Raw genomic sequence first — 20,662 nt, 5'->3', positions numbered from 1 at the left:
AGAAAGAATCCTAAAAGCAAGCAAGAGAAAAGAAACAAATAACATAAAAAGGAGTTCTAATAAGTCTGGCAGCAAACTTATCAGTGGGACTTTACAGGCCAGGAGGGAGTGGCATTACGTATTTAAAGTGCTGAGGGAAAAAACTTTTATCCTACAATAGTACATCCAGTGAAAATATCCTTCAGATGTGAGGGAGAAATAAAGACTTTCCCAGGCAAACAAAAGCTGAGGGATTTCATCAACACCAGACCTGTCCTAGAAGAAATGCTAAAGGGAGTTCCTCCGTCTGAAAGAAAAGGACATTCGTAAGCAATAAGAAACCACCTGAAGATACAAAACTCACTACTGATAGTGAGTACACAGAAAAACACACAATATTATAATACTGTAATTGTGTGTAAACTGTTGATATCTTGAGTAGAAAGACTTAGAGATTAACCTAACGTATCAAAAATAATAGCTACAACAACTTTTCAAGACATAGTATAATAATATATAAATAGAAACAAGAAAAAGTTTTAAAAGTGGGGAGAGTGAAGTTAAAGTGCAGAGTTTTTCTTAGTTTTCTCTTTGATTTTTGTTTATGCAATCAATGTTATGTTGTCATCAGTTTAAAACAATGGGTTATAAAATATTATTTGCCCTGGGCGTGGTGGCTCACACCTGTAAGCCCAGCACTTTGGGAGGCCGATGCGGGTGAACCACCTGAGGTCAGGAGTTCGAGACCAGCCTGACCAAATAGTGAAACCCCATCTCTACTAAAAATACAAAAATTAGCTGGGCGTGGTGGTTTGCTCCCGTAGTCCCAGCTACTTGGGGGGCTGAGACATTAAATGGCGCCACTGAAGAAGAATGAATAAGGTCTAGTAATACAACAGGGTGACTACACTCAACAGTAATTTATTGTACAAAACAAAATTTATTGTAATTTATTGGATTGCTTGTAACAGAAAAAAAGGATAAATGCTTGAGGTGATGGATAGACCGTTTACCCTGATGTGATTATTATACATTGTATGCCTGTATCAAAATATCTCATGTACCTCTTAAGTATATATATATTTACCTACTTCGTACTCATAAAAATTTTAAAAGGTACATAAATGTTATCATTGCATCCTCTTAATTTTATTTTTCAGTTCCAGAATTTCTAATTAATTCTTTTTCAAATCTTTTTTAAAAACATTATAATTTCTAGTTCCCTTTTAAATTTTTCAACTTTGGCTTTTTTCTCTAGAACATCATAAATGTTAATGTATTACAGACTGCCTGATAATTCCAAAATCAGGAATCCCTATGATCTTTTTTCTTCTGCTGATTCTCATTCATATTGTGTATGCAATTATTTTTCATTGTTGGCTGAATACTTTATTTGAAAATTTTATTTGTAGAAATAATTTGAAGTCTAGCTGATATTATCTTCTGCCAGAAATAATTTTCATTTGGTTTTACCAGGTATCTGGAGGCAACAGAACTCCTTATTCCAAGTTCAAAAGTTGAGGCTTTCCTTGGCCAGCCAGAAAATATGTCAGGCCGCAGACCTTGTAAGATCTGGGTTTTGGCCAGTTCACCCTCACTACCAGGGTGCAGCCTAATGCTGGCCTAAAGTAGGGGGTGGTTTGCCAGATTCCAAACCTCTGTAAGCCCTGAATTGATATAATGGATGGATGGATAGATAGATAGATAGATAGATAGATAGATAGATAGATAGACCGACAGACAGATAATGGGAATCCTCAGTGGCCTGGGTTGAAATACTCCTCTGGTGATTTGTGTTTGCTTCTGCCAGACACAGGGATACACTGCCCATCCACAATGTCTTTGTTCATTTTTCAGATAGAGTTTTCTCAGACCATGCGAGTAGAGTACAATCAAACCCTAAGCCTGCATGAAGGCAGACCTGTGGTTATGAATTCTTAGGGAATACTTTTTTCTGCCACTTGATACTAAGGCCAAGACAGACAAGACTAACCTGGTTCTTCTCTTTGCTGGTGGAAAGACTGTATTGTATTCTTCAGATTTAAGTGTACCAGGATTATGCATGGATCTCTGCCAACTTTCCCCTCAACTCGCCCATTACCATTTTGTATGAGCTTTACTTCCATTTTGCTGCACTGCTATTACAGCCTGAGGCTCTTTCATTCAACACAAGTCCTTAAAATGGCCCTGGAGTCAGCTTATGCTTATCACACCATTTTCAGTTCTTATGCCCTACCTCAAAATCTCCAACCTGGAGATTTCTCTTACTTGTGTCTCAATTTTGATTGGGTAGGGTGGGGGATTTTACTAGACTTTTTTTTAATCAGAAGAGTTTTTAAAAATACAGTCATCCCCACTTACCCACAGTGGATGCCTGAAACTGCAGATAGTACCAAACCCTACATATATGGTAACGTACAACATAACAATGTTTTGGTAAATGATGATCACAAATACAATGCTGTTTCTTTTTGTTTTGTTTTGTTTTTTGAGACGGAGTTTCACTCCTGTTGCCCAGGCTGGAGTGCAATGGCGTGATCTCGGCTTACTGCAACCTCCACCTGCCGGGTTCAAGTGATTCTCCTGCCTCAGCCTCCCAAATAGCTGGGATTACAGGCGCCTGCCACTATGCCTGGCTAATTTTGTATATTCAGTAGAGATGGGGTTTCACTGTGTTGGCCAGGCTGGTCTCAAACTCCTGACCTCAGGTGATCCACCCACGTTGGCCTCTCAAAGTGCTAGGATTACAGGCATGAGCCACCGCACCCGACCAATGTTGTTTTTTTCTTTTTCCTGTACCTTTTCTATGTTTAGGTACACAAAAACCATTGCATTGCAATTGCCTACAGTATTCTGTACAGTATCATGCTGTACAGGTTTCTAGCCTAGAAGCAGTAGGCTACACCATATAGCCTAAGTGTGTAGTAGGCTTGTATTAGTCTGTTTTCGCACTGCTTTAAAGAAATACCCAAAACTGGGTAATTTATAAAGAAAAGAGGTTTAATTGACTTACAGTTCCACATGGCTGGAGAGGCCTGGGGAAACTTATAATCATGGCAGAAGGGGAAGCAGGCACATCTTACATGGTGGCAGGAGAGAGAGCACAGAGGAAATGCCAGACATTTATCAAACAACAAGATGTAGTGAGAACTCCCTCACTATCACAAGAACAGCATGGAGGAAACCATGCCCATGATCCAATCACCTCCCAGCAGCTCCCTACCTTGACAGGTGGGGGATTAGAATTCAAGATGAGATTTGTGTGGAGACACAAAGCCAAACCATATTAAGGCTATACCATCCAGGTTTGTGTAAGTACACTCTACAATGTTCACAACGACAAAATTACCTAACATCACATTTGTCAGAACATATCCCTATTGTTAAGTGATACATGGCTGGACTGTGGTTTTGTCTATATAGTACATACATAACTATGATGTAATTTAATTTATAAATTAGGCGCAGTAAGAGACTAACAATAATCATGAAGTAGAACAGTTATAACAATATACTGTAATAAAAGTTATGTGAGGCCAGGCATGGTGGTTCACGCCTGTAATCCCAGCAATTTGGGAGGCCGAGGTGAACAGATCACAATGTCAGGAGTTTGAGACCAGCCTGGCCAACATGGTGAAACCCCGTCTCTACTAAAGATAAAAAAAAATTAGCCAGGCATGGTGGCACATGCCTGTAATCCCAGCTACTTGGGAGGGTGAGGCAGGAGAACTGCTTGAACCCAGGAGGTGGAGGTTGCTGTGAGCCGAGATTGTGCCACTGCACTCCAGCCTGGGCGACAGAGCAAGACTCCATCTCAAAAATAAAAAAATAAATAAATAATTTTAAGAAGATGGAGGTGGGGGAGTAGATATAACAGAAATGAATATGAAAAAAGCGGTTTGCAAAATGTTACTGTTCTCTTCAACTAATTCTCTTAGGTACCGCAAGTAAATTGTAGGTACCATGAATCTCTTGAATACATATATAACACAAAATTTATGGTATCTGCTTTACTACAGGAAGGTGCTAACTGTTCATTTTTGTGGTTGTTCTTTCTGTCTCTTCATCTTCCCATTACTTTCAGTAACAACTCTTTATCCACAATTTCCTTAAAAAAAAAAAAAAAAACTGGCCAGGCACGGTGGCTCACACCTGTAATCCCAGCTCTTTGGGAGGCCGAGGCAGGTGGATCACGAGGTCAGGAGTTCAAGACCAGTCTGGCCAACATAGTGAAACCCTGTCTCTACTAAAAATACAAAAAATTAGCCAGGCGTGGTGGTGTGCGCCTGTAATCCCAGCTACTCAGGAGGCTGAGGCAGGAGAATCGTGTGAACCCAGGAGGCAGAGGTTGCAGTGAGCTGAGATCATACCACTGCACTGCAGCCTGGGTGATGACAGAATGAGACTCCATCTCAAAAAATAAATAAATAAATAAATAAAACCCTTCCTGTTTTCTATTCTTCCTGTCATGAGAATAAATTTAAAATGGCTTCAATCCATTCACTTGGCTAACTGACTTATTGGTACATCTATATGATCTGCAGTAACAGCACATGAAACCTCATCAGAATGAACAGAGACTAGTTACTTCTGATGATAGAACAGTTACCTATTTAAGGACTACATTGTCCTTAGAAGGGTATGAGTGGCAATATCAGGACCTGGCTTCATAAGTATGTGCTGAATTTTCAAGATGTTGCTAAGCTTGGTCTTTTAAAAATTTCAATAGTTTGCCAAATAAGCCTACTTAAGGAGTACACCCAAATGCTCACTATCTTTGTCCCCTCCAAAAAGCACAAAAGGTCTTGAATAAGTGTGGTGATTTCTGCTCTGTTTTATAGGAAGACTGTGGCTGTAGTGTGTGAAATTAGAGGGGAACTGGAAGTCAGGACACGGTTCAAAAACAAAAAAATACTCCAGTCATATAGGGAGACAGAGGATCGGAGCAGAAATAATAAGACCAGTGGTTTGGAAGTGATCTAAGATAATCTACGTCAACCTCCTTGTATCTATTACTTAAGTTGCAGGACGGGAGAAAGGATCCCAGAATGTAAGTTCCACCAGAAAGAGTCCTCACTGATTTATAATACTCCAGGTACCTAGAAAAATGCCTGACACATAACATGCATTCAATAAACACTTTTTTTTTTTTTTTTTTTTGAGAGAGTCTCACTCTGTCGCCCAGGCTGGAGTGCAGTGGCACGATTTCGGCTCACTGCACCCTCTACCTCCCAGGTTCAAGCGATTCTCCTGTCTCAGCCTCCCGAGTAGCTGGGATTATAGGCGCGCGCCACCACGCACGGCTAATTTTTGTATTTTTAATAGAGACGGGGTTTCGCCATGTTGGCCAGGCGGGTTTCGAACCCCTGACCTCAGGTGATCCACCCGCCTCGGCCTCCCAAAGTGCTGGGATTACAGGCGTGAAGCACCTCGCCCGGCCAATAAACACTTGACTGAATACGGCATGCCAGACAGAATACGGGCGGGGGCGGGGAACAGAACACAAGAAAGGAGGAAAAATTAATCAGAACTTGGGGCCAGAATTTCAGGGGTAAAGGAGTCAAGAAAACCGGTGACAGAACTGAGCATGTCAGGAAGGGGATCTAGTTTTAAAGGATAACTATGATAACTAAAAGCTGTGATATTAACGCCTTTATTTCTAATATGACCTCAACTGCATTAAGCTTACTTGAACATGACCTTTACCTAGGTCAGAAGGGATGCAAATCCTCTAGATTTCCAAGAATTCTCTAATCATCTAAAAATGTTTCTTCCTAGATGTTGCCAGCAAACCTGTGTTCTTTAGGCACACGAACGCGAGGGAGAGGAGGGCGTTAGCAGAAAAGACGCCGACAGGTAAGGGGTCAGAGGGATAATCCTGTCTCTGCCGCAAATGCAGCACCTTCCTCAGTCTTGGGGCGTCCATCAAGCGGAGAGCTGGAATATGACTGAAAGTAACAGAGTAGAGGTGGAACTAGAACAAGGTCACGAGCTGGTGCCCAACTCTTGTAACTCCTGGTTCCAGGCTGTCCCTCTAGGATGCTGTTGGCGCCAGCCGTGGTAGTAGGACAGAGTCTGGGTAAAGGTCGCCTGCTGACAAGATGGTAGCTAGGAGACCTCTAGGTGCGCCAAAATTAGGGCGTCTTTTCCTGGACCGGCAAAACGCCCTGCTCAAAGCTCATTACATCACCACGCCCAAGAACTGATACTTTAGCAGGGCAACGCGCCAACCAAGCGACTCCGCCCCACCCTCCCCGCTCCTCCAGCACACGCAAGCGCACAGAGGCCCGCGAGTGACGTCACCTCTCCCGACACCACCTCGTTGTCGTACGACCAAAGGCCTGTCGTAACGGCCGGGAAAAGCCCCGAGAGGAAGGGCACGCGCGCCGTACACCCTAACCTGCTCGCCAGCATGCGCGCGCAGGTCCTTGGCGCAGGCATTGGGACTGGAGCCAATGAGGTGCGGCGACGTTACTGCGTAGCCGCCAGCTCGGCCGCACGTCAGGGCGCGGGAGCGCGGAGCGAGTTTGGTTGCACTTACACCGGTACTTAAACGCGGACCGGCGTGTCCTTGGACTTAGAGAGTGGGGACGTCCGGCATCGGAGCGGGAGTGTTCGTTGTGCCAGCGACTAAAAAGCGGTGAGAGCGGGTCGCGGAGGCCGCACCTGGTTAGAGGCAGAGCTGTGGGAGGCGCGCACTCGCGAGCGACCGAAACCCAAGCGGGGAGCCTCCGAGTGGAGCCCGCGCTGGGTGGGAGGGCGGGGAGCGAGGACCCTGGACTGTGGTCAGACCGAGCTGGGCGAGTAACGGCTTGAGGTGCGGCGGAGCCCTAACTAGGGACAGGTATGGTCTCGGTCAGGGACTGGAGGCGGCTTGGATACAGATCCGAGGAAGAGGCGGCCCCTTCCGTAGTGGTTGCTGAAGGGCTATGGAAATGATAGGCAAGACTTCCCTCCTGGAAAGCCGAAGCTTAGAGCTTCACGTTCTTCTTCAGAGGGCAAAAGCTGTTGCTCTTCTAATAAGGGGCCATTTCTTTTCGTGGGCGCATGTTTCTTCCGTCAGTCGTTCTGACATCCTAGAAAGAGTTTCATCAGTCACCTTGAAACCGACCTGGACGGGTGACCTCGTGGTCGCCCCAGGAGATCACAGGTAGGGGAGTTGGGATGTCCCCGGGGGACCGTGCAGCCTGCCCCTGCGCTCCCATTCACAAGTTCGAGTGTCAAGCTACTCCTGTGACCTGGGCAGATAGAAACAGCCAGGACCGCTTTGTAAACATTTGTGTGCTTTGCGTTATCCTCAGGGAGAGGTGGTTTTACATTGTAGTAAGATTAAATGGTTAGGTCTTCTTAAAAGTTGCGGTTGTGGTGATTTTGGCTTAATGTGTTCGCCCTTGAGCTTCAGATCTGTGACTTCGTGACCATGATTGTCTCTTCTGAAACTGGAGTTTGAATTAGGTTCCCTCTTTGCTTGGGCTTTAACGTTCCTTCACGTATACACACAAAAATACGTTTTTGAGGAGGTACTCCTAAAAGATGTTTTTGGTATTAAAGAATATTTGGTATAAAGAGTATTAAAGCAAAACAAGATTCGTTCTGGTATTTAATGACATAAATTAGCAATGGATTGGTAATTAAGTGGCTAGAGTGGTCATTCATTTACACTGTATTTGTTACCTGAGGAAAAATTTACTAAGTTGAAGCTTTCGTTTTTAGAATTAAATATGGGTGATGTTGAGAAAGGCAAGAAGATTTTTATTATGAAGTGTTCCCAGTGCCATACCGTTGAAAAGGGAGGCAAGCACAAGACTGGGCCAAATCTCCATGGTCTCTTCGGGCGGAAGACAGGTCAGGCCCCTGGATATTCTTACACAGCCGCCAATAAGAACAAAGGTAAGAGTCACTTGTTAAATAAAACAGCACAAAATGCAGGAATATAACATGTGGCAAACTGTCAGGAGTGTGAACTACTTAACCGATGCATTATTTCTTGTTTAGGCATCATCTGGGGAGAGGATACACTGATGGAGTATTTGGAGAATCCCAAGAAGTACATCCCTGGAACAAAAATGATATTTGTCGGCATTAAGAAGAAGGAAGAAAGGGCAGACTTAATAGCTTATCTCAAAAAAGCTACTAATGAGTAATAGTTGGCCACTGCCTTATTTATTACAAAACAGAAATGTCTCATGACTTTTTTATGTGTACCATCCTTTAATAGATCTCATACACCAGAATTCAGATCATGAATGACTGACAGAATATTTTGTTGGGCAGTCCTGATTTAAAACTAAGACTGGCTTGTGGTTAAATGAATATGTTCAGTTTTTGAATTTTAATAGTAACTCCAATTCAGTAAATGCTATCACTGTTTACCCCTTTTAAAGATATGATTAGACTTCGTTAGTAATGTTCAACTTTTCACAAAGATGGTGAGTGCCATCTTAAAACTTACTGGAGATTGGTTTTATATTTAGATTTATATAACTGGTTATGTGAATATATTTAAATACTGGGGAAATTCCTTCACTGTCTTAGAACCAAGCAAGATTCACCTGTGTTTTGTGTTCATGTTCATTTGCCTCTTAAAGGCAAGGGTTGAAGATAAATAAGGTAGCAATGTCTATAGTTTTGGCCTTAACTATGCCAATCTAATTATAATTCCCTGTATTTAAAATGGTTCCTTTTACTTATTGAAAGGCATTTTAGTGTGGTTTATGTGTAATATTAAAGATTATTCAACACCTCTCACATCTTATAGATCTATAAGGTCACATGCTTTTAAAATAGTAGCAAGTTAAACTTCACTCTTGAATTCTTTACAATCTAAGTCAAACTAAGTTATAATTTAGGATTGTCTTTAAACAGCCATTCAGAAACAAAACTGTAGAACTGTGTATTTGTGATTGGGAATGGTGCTTTTGCCAACTTAAAAGGATTAAAGTAACGGAGATATACACAAATTTTAAAATTATGTGTGATCACAAGACTAAAGATAATTAAAAAGAAAACCACAGATCATGATTTTTTGACTGTGCTTGATTTCATGACTGATGCACAAATTTTAATGATTAAAAAGTGCAGGAGCCCTAAATGTCAGTGCAGCAGTGTTAACCAGTCATGGTGCTAGATTGTTTACTTGGTTTTCTAGGACTGCCTCAACTAGAATAACACTTCACTAATTGACTCTTAGTTTCTTTGCCCAGATTGAGAACTGCAGCATTTATGCCAGACATGGACAGAGGAATGCCTCTGGTCATAGTTTTGTGATGTGTAACAGTGTATAATTACATACTGAATTATTTCATGCATAGTCTGTGCCATACACATTTAGAGTAGTCCTTGGAGATTTTGTGGAGATGGTGAGCACAAGGTAAGTCATAAAGAATAATGAGAAAATCTATGCTGGTGGAGCTGAGAACTGTATCTTTGTGGGACAGTGAGAAGACTGAGAAGATGTGAATCCATGGTCTCAAAGGTGATAGGGACGATTAGATAGGTGCTTAAGGCCTGAAAGCAATTTATAACATATGAGTCTTATTTTTATTTATAGAAGAAATGTGGAAAGCTTGCTGTAATTCATATTTGAAGTCCTAGTCTGAGTTCTGGTGGGGAATTTAAAAATGCATCCTGGAAATCCTTTAAAGATTTCAGACTTTGAAAGGCCTTGTAGCAGAGGACTTGGTGACTGTATAAAGTTAGTGGTATTCAGGGACAGTGTAGCAATTAGCTTACAAGGGGACAATTCTGGACTAATGAGAAAGACCTGAAGTGAAGGCTAGAGAGTTGATTTTTTTTTTTTTGGCATCCTGGAAATGATACAGGAAACAAACAAGATAGATACAGAAATGTGTTCAACATTTCATCTTGGCTAGTTGTGGCGTTTAGTTTGTTTTTTGAGACATGGTCACGCTGTGTCGCCAAGGCTGGAGTGCAGTGGTGCGATCTCGGCTGGCTGCAACCTCTATTTCCCAGGCTCAAGCGATTCTCTCACTTCAGCTTCCCAAGTAGCTGGGACTACAGGTGTTCGCCACCATGCCCAGCTAATTTTTTTGTAGAGATGGAGTTTTGCCATGTGGTCCCAGGCTGGTCTCAAACTCCTGAGCTCAAGCAATCTGTCCACTTGCCTTGGCTCCCCAAAGTGCTGGGATTACAGGTGTGAGCCACCAGGCCCTGCCTGGTTTTCAAATTCAGAAATCTTATTATTTAACCCAGAAGTAATCAGCCCAGTAGTAACTTAGGTTTAATTTTTTTTCAGGTTTAAAATTTTTCTCATTTCTTTTATTTTTTCTGAGACGGAGTTTCGCCCTTTTCGCCCAGGCTGAGTACAGTGGTGCAATCTCACTGCAACCTCCGCCTTCCAGTTGCAAATGATTCTCCTGCCTCAGCCTCCTGAGTAGCTGGGATTACAGGCACCCGCCACCAGCCTGGTTAATTTTTGTATTTTTGGTGGAGATGGCGTTTCACCATGTTGGCCAGACTGGTCTTGGACTCCTGACCTCGTGATCCACCCACCTTGGCCTCCCAAAGTTCTAGGATTACAGGTGTGAGTCACCACGTCTGGCCAATTTTTCTCATTTCTATGCCTCCTATATTAAGGTCTGTGTTGGCACAGATGAGTAACTGCCGTGTTCTAGGTCAGTTATAGCCAAGTACTTCTGGTGGTTTAAAATGTGATTCTGTAACTTTTTAATTTTTATTTTTTTGAGATAATTTCACTCTTGTTGCCCAGGCTGGAGTGCAATGGCGTGATCTCTGCTCACCGCAACCTCCGCCTTCCAGGTTCAAGTGATTCTTCTGACTCAGCCTCTCGAGTAGCTGGGATTACAAGCATGCGCCACCATGCCCAGCTTATTTTGTGTTTAGTAGAGACAGGGTTTCTCCATGCTGGACAGGCTGGTCTTGAACTCCTGACGTCAGGCGATCTACCTGCCTCGGCCTCCCAAAGTGCTGGGATTACAGGCGTGAGCCACCACGCCTGGCCAATTCTGTAATTTTTTAAAAAGGACATTTCTATCAGGGATATATACTTTCAGAAATAAGGAAATAGGGGGAAAAAAGAGCTAGCACTATAAACCACATGTTTTCATTTCTAGTGCTTCGCTGTAAGTGGCTAGGTTGGTAGAATCAAAAACAAGGGCCAGATGTATTTAAGGGGTATTCAGATGCCACCTACATGCTTATTTTGTCTAGAACAGTGCTAACAACTTTCTGTGACGATGGATATTTTGTAGACTTTTGCTGTCCAGTGTGGTAGCCACTAACCACATGTGGCTGTTAAGCCCTTGAAATATAGCTAGTGTGACTAGAAAGTATTTTATTTTAAATTTACATAGGCACAAGTGGCTAGTGGCTACTGTATTGACATTCTGGGTCTAGGACTAGAACCAGTGGTCTGTAACAAAAGTACTTTCTCTGTACTCTATTAAATCTAGAATTAGCCGGGCATGGTCGCTCATGCCTGTAATCCCAGCACTTTGGGAGGCCAAGGCAGGCAGATCACTTGAGGTCAGGCGTTTGAGACCAGCCTGGTCAACATGGCGAAACCCTGTCTCTACAAAAAACATAAAAATTAGCCAGGTGTGGTGGTGGGCACCTGTAATCTCAGCTACTTGGGAGGCTGAGGCACAAGAATCACTTGAACTTGGGAGGTGGAGGTTGCAGTGAGCCAAGATTGTGCCACTGCACTCAAGCCTGGGTGACGAGTGAAACTGTCTCCAAAAAAAAAAAAAATCTAGAATTCTTGGAAGTACATTATATTGCCCTTCAGAACAGATTCCAGTTCCTGTTGTGCTCACCTTTATAATTTTACCATAAGTTTTACCTATTCGTAAGTTGGCAGTTTTAGATAGATAACATTCTGGTGGTAGCTAGGGATTTACCTTTTGTCATCCTTTTCCTGCACTTTTCTCGAATTCCTTTATAGATGTACAGTTTTGCTTTAACCACTGAAGATTGCTGTAAATTATAAAGGGTGTGATAGAATCCACATGGCTGTCAAGAAGGAGATCTTACCAAGGACAGTTGACTGACTAGTCTCAGATTGTTTCATATCATTTATACTTGGGCAAGAGTAAACTAGATAACTTGGCGTCGTGGTGCACACCTGTAGTCCCAACCACTCTGAGGCAGGAGGACTGCTTGTGCCCAGAAGTTCCAGGCTGCAGTGTAGCTGTGATTGTGCTACTGCACTCCAGCCTGGGCAACAGATAAAGGAAACTCCATCTATTTAAAAAAAAAAAAAAGTGGTCTGGGTGCGGTAGGTCATGCCTGCAATCCCAGCACTTTGGGAGGCCAAGGCAGGCAGATCACCTGAGGTCAGGAGTTTGAGACCAGCCTGGCCAACATGGTGAAACCCCATCTCTACCAAAAATATAAAAACTAGCTGGGCCTGGTGGCGGGCACCTGTAATTGCAGCTATTTGAGAGGCTGAGGCAGGAGAATCGCTTGAACCTGGGAGGTGGGGGTTGCAGTGAGCCAAGACCGCCCCATCGCACTCCAGCCTGGGCAACAAGTGAAACTCCGCCTCAAAAAAAAAAAGTTTTCTTAGAATGGAAAATATTCATTCATGAGCTCTTTTGGCAATCCGTCATCTTATCAGAATATTCTGAAAACCAATAAGATGTTGCCAAGTTGGGGGCGAGAGCTATGTAATGCAAGGCATATGCCTGATGAAGTATACAAATACACCTGACCAGAAACTTTTTGTCTCCCACATAAGTCTCTTCTAGGCACTGTCGGGGTACATACTGAGCTGCTGCTTTGACTGTATTTTCTGTGCCTCAGAATAACCATTGTCCTGGTGTTCATATCCTTAGAGTTTAGTACAAAATGTTGGATATCCATTTAATAGGTTACAGGTTATCTTAGTTGGACTTGGGGGTATTTGAAAACGTCATGCCTTCAGGCTATCATTTCCCTCAGAAAGCTAAGTAAATTTACTGCATTCATTTCTCAAAGAGTAAAAGTGCAGGTTGTATGTGTCTATGAACATTTAAACATGTTAAAATGTTAAATTTAACATTTTAAATTTAAACATTTAAATATGTCTGTAACTTGAACAGTGTAGTTTCAGAAAGGACCACTGGGCTAGTGTAATGCAGAAAATGCTGGGTCTAGGATTAGGAGAAAATTGTGTTTAGTGTGTGTCAATAAACAGCCCGTGGACCCAATCTGACCAGATGCCTGTTTTTGTAAAGAAAACTTTATTGGGCTTGGTGCAGTGGCTTATGCCTGTAATCCCAGCACTTTGGGAGGCCGGGGCAGATGGATCACAAGGTCAGGAGTTTGAGACCAGCCTGACCAACATGGTGAAAGCCCGTCTCTACTAAAATACAAAAATTACCTAGGGGTGGGGGGGCGGTGGGCACCTGAAATCCAGCTACTCGGAGGCTGAGGCAGGAGAATCGCTTCAACCTGAGAGGCAGAGGTTGCAGTGAGCCAAGATCGCACCACTGCACTCCAGCTTGGGCAACAGAGCAAGACTCCGTCTCAAGAAAAAAAACTTTATTGGATCACAGTCACATTCATTAGTGTATTGTTTAGGGCTGCTTTGGGCTACAACATTAGATGTTAGTGGTTGTGACAAAGCCTAAAATATTTAGTGTGGCATTTTACAGAGTTTCTCAGTTCTGTGTTTAGAGCTTTGCTTTATCAATCTGATTAACACAACATTGTATTTGTGGAGAATGGGAATAGGCACCTCAAAAGATTCACTGATGTGTGAATGCCTGTAACTGGCAAGCACAGAAAAATTTGTTCATATCTATGTCAAATTCCTTGAAAGTCACATAGTGAAAAATCACTACTTCCAAGGTTAGCAATAACCTAGTTGTCGATATTTTCTATTCTCAATTGACTCAATCTGTGTGACATCTGACACACTTGACTGCTCTTATTTTCTCACTTCCCTCTGTTTCACATTCACATAGAATGAAACAGACATAAACATCCTTATGTATGTGTAGCTGTAATAATCTCTTGATAACCCACATACTTCAGCATGACGTTTTGCCCAAATTCTAGTCCCTGAACTTAAATTGCTTTGTAGTTATAAAGTGCATTCATATCTCAATTCATCCTCAGCACCTCATAAGGCACTGGGGACAGGCTCAGAGGTTGTTACTGCTAAAGGTCACACAGATACACTTCCTCGTTAGCAGTACCACATGTACTGACACCACCCCTTCCTCCGTGCCTTCTAAAACGCCACATAAACTGGGTCATCTCTTAGCCTCTTTACAGAATGTACACACTTTGTTAATAGAAACAGGGCTTTCTCCAGGCCCATGAACTTCTCAGCACTCACAAATAGAGACTGCTTCCACACAGTCCACAAAAGAGGCCATGTAGTCTTGGCATCTTCCAAATCACTCTTCTCTCACAGGCAGAGCTACTTGCGTGAGGTTTCTGACATCTGCATGGACCTTTGGACCTTTTGCTGTCATCTGTGTACTTCTAGACCATTACTCACTGGGCACTTCACCTGGCTTATGATCTCTACTGCAACCCTTTTTTATTTTTAAAAGTTATCCTGGTAATAGCTGTATACATTCAAAGAACCTATCCTTAATGCCACTGTAGCCTCAATTTTTTACTTGATTTTAACTCTTCTGAGGGCTTTCCCATCATTATAATTTAGACTTATCAGTACTCCAGAACTACTCCACCTCTGAAATTAGAAATCCCAGTACACCAGTCTTTGATCACAAGCTCATATTGTTCCTTGTCTCTCATTCTTATTTCTGTTGTATCTCCTTGAACTCACCAAAACCCCTAGGTCCCGATCATACTCTTCAGCCTCCCTTCCTCGGCCAGCCTCTCAGTGTATCTCTTCCATCACTGCATTGCCTACATCCTCTACCTTTGTCACTTGTGTTTCCTTTTGTGGCATCTGTTCTGCAAACAGCCTGAGAACAGCCCAGCAATCTTTGCTTCCATACCTGATCTGAACACCATAGGAGAAAATCACACTGCCGTCCGTCAGCACCACTGTAAACTTACTGTCTCTGATTCAGCTGAACCAGCAGAAACCTTGCGCAGCTGTCCTTTTATGTATCCATTCTTATCCCAGTCTTCATTGTTATTTTAGATGTTCATCATGCTCCTCATGATTCTTATCCCCACTGCCTTTCTTATAGCAGATGGCCTTGCCTCCCATTTCAGATATGAATTATTTACTTCCTGACTACGAGGAAGGTTTCTGTTGTACCCCGTCCTTCACTTTGAATGTTGTTCTTAATTCAGATATGTTTCAGAATGGTCAATCACATCAGAACAGTCGCTCTACATATTACACCCCAACATGGTCATTCTAACACCCATTCTCAACCCCCTTGTCCTCTGCCTCCCTCTCCCATAAAAGTTGGAAGGACTACATGTCTACTTTCTTTTAGCCCAGGAACTTTGCATGGGAAGCCACATTTAAACAATATAAATTCTGGAAATTAATATTTTCTAATTCAGTTTAACAAAATTATAGTTGTCTCTACCTGAATTGGGCATGTGTAGTGCGTCCAGACCAGGAGATAATACATCTTTGCAATTTGGGGATAGCAGGAGAAATCTATAGATTTTCTAAGTCACCTGCACTGAGTCGGGGCATGTTGTGTTGTCAGTAAGATGAAAACTTCTATACTTGTTTACTGGTGAATGGTAGAGGAAGACAGCCCAAGGATCTGAGACCTCCACTGACACTGCATAATGGAACCTTAGGCACATTAACCTCTCTGTATTTTAGTTTCCTCATCTGTAAACTGGCACTAATTATTTTAGCCCTTAGGGTGGTTTTAAGGATTAAACAAGAGAATGTACTTGGCATGTTGCCTGGCAGTCAGTAAACATTCAAAGATTAGCTATTCTTGAACTAGATGGGCAACAATTTATCAAATTGTTTAACAATTGGACATATTGCCTGGGAGAGAGGATGCTCACTGAGATGATTCTTCCAAGTGAAGTGAACAGGATGGTTTAGTGGGACAGAAGTGCCTGGAATTAGGGATTTGTATTCCTGACTCTGGCCCTTAATTCTAACCATTGACTCATCAAGTGATGTCTCATACACTTTTAGTGACCTGGACCAAGAATCAATTAAGTTCAACCTCCACCAATTTCATTTACCTTGAAAGCTTTTCTAAGGGGGGGTCCAAGGCTTGTAGTCAAATGTATGTATACACTGATATGTATACATTCTCATCTTCTAAGTGTGCCTAGTTTCTCTAGTAATCTAAGAAAGGCATAGTTTTTAATATCCCATTTACTGGTATAATGCCAGCGCTAGTCAATTTCTCCTGAATCTTAAAATCAACAAGAAGAGAAACAAACTGAGTTGGGAATATGTGCATAAGAGGCAGCTTAGAGTGGGAAATGTTTAGGTGGTTGGCTGCAACCCTCCACTGTTCCATCTCCCAGGAGGATTTATTAGGATGTTCCATCCAGGTCATAGCAGGTTGCCACCTGGAGGGCCCTTACCTATGAAGAACTAGTGGTTCTGCCTCTCGTCCTGTCACAATGCATTGCTAACTTGTGTTTAGCAATGTTCAGTAGTTACCTTGTTAGAGTTTTGATTCTGGAACATTAGCACCTCCTATAATTTTTTTTTTTTTTTTTTTTTTTTTTGAGATGGAGTCTTGCCCTGTTGCCCAGGCTAGGGTGCAGTGGTGCAATCTCAGCTCACTGCAACCTCCACCTTCTGGGTTCAAGCGATTCTCCTGTCTCAGCCTCCCAAGTAGCTGGGATTACAGGCACACCACCATGCCTGGCTAATTTTTGTATTTTCAGTAGAGATGGAGTTTCGCCATGTTGGCCAGGCTGGTCTTGAACTCCTGACCTCAGGTGATCCACCTGCCTTGGCGTCCCAAAGTGCTGGGATTACAAGTGTGAGCCACTGCTCCTGGCCCCTCCTGTAATTCTTTTTTTCTTTTTTCTTTTTTTTTTTTTTGAGACAGAGTCTTGCTCTTTTCGCCCAGGCTGGACTGCAGTGGTGCTATCTCGGCTCACTGCAAGCTCCGCCTCCCGGGTTCACGCCGTTCTCCTGCCTCAGCCTTCCAAGTAGCTGGGACTACAGGTGCCCGCCACCACACCCGGCTAATTTTTTGTATTTTTAGTAGAGATGGGGTTTCACCGTGTTAGCCAGGATGGTCTCGATCTCCTGACCTCGTGACCCACCCGCCTCGGCCTCCCAAAGTGCTGGGATTACAGGCATGAGCCACCGCACCTGGGCACCTCCTATAATTCTTGAATGGGGCATATGTGATGGTGATAACAAAAAATCACTATGCTAGCTGGACAAACACTGTATGTTGAGTACAAAGGTTAGAGATGGTATAGGAAGAGACCTATGGGAGAGATTTTTAATTTATGAGTCTCCTGAGTTAGACTAGGTTAAGATATTTTAAAAACCAGTGCTTAGTGGGAAGTGACAGGGCCAGCCCATTTCACCCCCTCCTAACCTGGTATGTCTCAAAATAAGAATGAAGGAGGGTTTTTTGTGCGGTACCTCAAGGTCAGGGAAAGATTCATTTAAGCTGAGCATGGTGGCTTATGCCTGTAATCCCAATGCTTTGGGCTGAAAAAGAAGGATTACTTGAGGCAGGAGTTTGAGACAAGCCTGGACAATACAACAAGACCCCACCTCTACAGAAAATTTCTTATAAAATTAGCCATGCATGGTGGCATGTGCCTGTAGCCCTAGCTACTTGAGAGGCTGAGGCAGGAGCATCGTTTGAGCCTAGGAGTTAAGGTTTATAATAAGCTATGATTGTGCCACTGCACTTCAGCCTGGGCAACAGAGTGAGACCCTGTCTTAATAAAAGATTCAGAGACTCTTTTACCATTATAAAGCAAATGTAGGCTGTACATGCCAGATTCCTTTTGTAGATATCCTGCCTGAAGATTCTGATAGCTTCCTACTCATATGCTAAACTTGATCAAGCAGGTTAGCACCAATGCCTATATTACATACAAGAGAATACAGCCAAGGTATGTGATTTTCTAAGGGGTCCTGTCAGCTGAAGCATTTCCCCCCTCCACCCAAGTTGGTTCTCCATCAGAATACCTTGGAAGTGGAGAGCTAATCTCTTTACTCTTGGCCTTCTACACAGCAGGGGCTATGTTAAAATCTAACTACCTTTTGAGTTCATAGGAAGGCAGCGAACTGCCCTTCAGGAAACAGCCTCCCCACCATTGGTTCTTCTAATTTACTGGTCATTCCTTCTCAACTTCATCTGCAGGCCTCTTTTTTGTCCAGTCTTGCAGAGATTGCTGTTGGTCTACTCAATACCCATTCTCTCCTTCATTTTTAGTAACAGAACTTTGGTTCTTTTCAGGGAAAAATGTACCTGTAAGAGATTACATTGTCCAACTTCCATAGACATGATTAATGGGTCAAGTGGAAGTCAGTTGGGTGGGACTTCTGGGAAATCTTCTGGAGACCTGACTCAGATAGGAGGACTGCCCTTTTGCCCTTTGCTTTTCCTTTTCCTGCCTAGAACCGGGATGGAGTGGCTGAAGCTCCACTGGCAGCCAACTGGGGTTTTTGGCACCACTGAGGATGGAAGCCACACACCTGAGGATGGCAGAACACAAGGACAGAAGGACCTGGCACACTGGGGAAGTGATGAAGCTGCCATGCTGACTCAGACTTCTTTAACAATTTAAGAATTGCCCTTCTTATTTAAACTATTGCCATTTCAATTTCTGTAATATGCAGCTGATACTAATTTTTTTGTTTTTTTGGTTTTTTTTTTTTTTGAGATGGAGTCTCACTCTGTCGCCCAGGCTGGAGTACAGTGGCACGATCTCGACTCACTGCAACCTCCACCTCCCAGGTTCAAGCAATTCTCTGCCTCAGCCTCCTGAGTAGCTGGGATTACAGATGCCCACCACCACACCCGGCTAATTTTTGTATTTTTAGTAAAGATGGGGTTTCACCATCTTGGCCAGGCTGGTCTTGAACTCCTGACCTCATGATCCACCCACCTCGGCCTCCCAAAGTGCTGGGATTACAGGCATGAACTACCACTCCCGGCCACTAATTCTGATACACTCACTCCTTATGTAATAGTGACTCGTAAAGTTATGCCTTCAAAAATTTTTCTTTATATTTTTTTCCCCTGGCAATATCCACACGCATGCCTTAAGAACACCAATGACTTCATATCCACAGTGCAAATCTGTCTTGAGCTCAACGGCCATACACTCAACTGTCTTTTAGACATATTTATCTGAGCTCTCCTACAGACACTGCGGAAAGCTAAATAAGGGCTCAAACGTGTCCATGCCCTAATCCCTGGAACCTGTGAATGGTACCTTGTATGGCAAAAGGGACTTTACAAATGTGACTAAGTTAAGGATCTTGAGATAGGGAGTATACTCCACAGTATTTAGATGGGCTTGATATAATTACAAATATCCTTATAAATGGGGGAAGCAGGAGTCAGAGTCAGAAGGCAGCAGTGTGACAGAGGAAGCAGAGACTGGTGTGAGGTGGCCACAGTCAAGGAGTACTGGCAGCCTCTAGAAGCTGAAAGAGGCAAGGAATGTTTATTAGTCCGTTTTCATGCTGCTGATAAAAGACATACCTGAGACTGGGTAATTTATAAAGGAAAGGGGTTTAATTGACTCACAGTTCCACATGGCTGGGGAGGCCTCACAATCATGGTGGAAGATGATAAAAGAGCAAAGGAGTGTTTTACATGGTGGCCAGCAAAGAGAATGAGAACCAAGAAAAAGGGGTTTTTCCTTATAAAACTATCAGGTCTTGTGAGACTTATTCAGTACCATAAGAACAGTATGGGGGAAACCAAACCTATGATTCAATTATCTCCCACAAGGTTCCTCCCACAACACATGGGAATTATGGGAGCTAAAAATTCAATATGAGATTTGGGTGGGGACACAGCCAAACCATATCATTCCACCCTGGGCCCTCCAAATCTTGTGTCCTCACATTTCAAAACCAATCATGCCTTCCCAACAGTCCCCCAAAGTCTTAATTCATTTCAGCATTAACTCAAAAGTCCACAGTCCAAAGTCTCACCTGAGATTAGGCAAGCCCCTTCTGCCTATGAGACTATAAAATTAAAAGCAAGTTAGTTACTTCCTAGATACAATGGGGGTACAAACATTGGGTAAATACAGCCGTTCCAAATGGGAGAATTTGGCCAAAACAAAGGGGCTAAAGGCCCCACGCAAGTCTGAAATTTAGCAGGACAATCAAATCTTAAAGCTCCAACATGATCTCCTTTGACTCCGTGTCTCACATCCAGGTCATGCTGATGCAAGAGGTGGGTTCCCATGGTCTTGGGCAGCTCTGCCCCTGTGGCTTTGCAGGGTATGGCCTCCCTCCTGGCTGCTTTCATGGTCTAGCATTGTCTGCAGCTTTTCTAGGTGCGCAGTGCAAGCTGTCAGTGGATCTAACATTCTGGGGTCTGGAGGATGGTGGCCTGCTTCTCACAGCTCCACTAAGCAGTGCCCAGTGGAGACTTGTGTGGGGGCTTCAACCCCACATTTCCCTTCCACACTGCCCTAGCAGAGGTTCTCCATGAGGGTCCTATCCCTGTAGCAAACTTTAGGGACATTTCCACACATCCTCTGAAATCTAGGTGGAGGTTCCCAAACCTCAGTCTTTTTTTTTTTGAGATGGCATTTCGCTCTTGTTGCCCAGGCTGGAGTGCAATGACACAAT

General features: G+C 43.2%; 1 protein-coding gene across 3 annotated transcripts; it reads left to right on the top strand.

Moving 5' to 3' along the window:
• Nucleotides 1-5,996: 5,996 nt before the first annotated feature.
• CYCS (cytochrome c, somatic) lies at nt 5,997-8,997 on the top strand. 3 transcript variants are annotated; one of them, XM_009452537.5, is made up of 3 exons: nt 5,997-6,619; nt 7,693-7,869; nt 7,975-8,997. In XM_009452537.5, the coding sequence occupies exons 2-3, from the start codon at nt 7,701-7,703 to the stop codon at nt 8,121-8,123; spliced, it is 318 nt and encodes a 105-aa protein (XP_009450812.1). In that variant the 5' UTR covers nt 5,997-6,619; nt 7,693-7,700; the 3' UTR covers nt 8,124-8,997. The 3 variants fall into 3 exon arrangements, with proteins under 3 accessions (XP_009450812.1, XP_016812394.1, NP_001065289.1); XM_016956905.4 differs by lacking the exon at nt 5,997-6,619 and adding an exon at nt 6,801-6,823; NM_001071821.1 differs by lacking the exon at nt 5,997-6,619 and having other exon boundaries at nt 7,701-7,869; nt 7,975-8,123.
• The last annotated feature ends 11,665 nt before the right edge of the window (nt 8,998-20,662 follow it).

Source organism: Pan troglodytes, chromosome 6 (genome assembly GCF_028858775.2).
Source record: "Pan troglodytes isolate AG18354 chromosome 6, NHGRI_mPanTro3-v2.0_pri, whole genome shotgun sequence".
Classification (NCBI taxonomy): Eukaryota; Metazoa; Chordata; class Mammalia; order Primates; family Hominidae; genus Pan; species Pan troglodytes.
The sequence above is the reverse complement of the archived record's forward strand: the minus strand, read 5'-3'. Positions and strand labels throughout refer to the sequence as shown.

Coding starts and splice junctions, on each gene's coding strand:
- CYCS (XM_009452537.5), top strand. CDS start 7,701: ATGGGTGATGTTGAGAAAGGCAAGAAGATTTTTATTATGAAGTGTTCC. Junction 7,870..7,974: donor AGCCGCCAATAAGAACAAAG/GTAAGAGTCACT, acceptor TTTCTTGTTTAG/GCATCATCTGGGGAGAGGAT.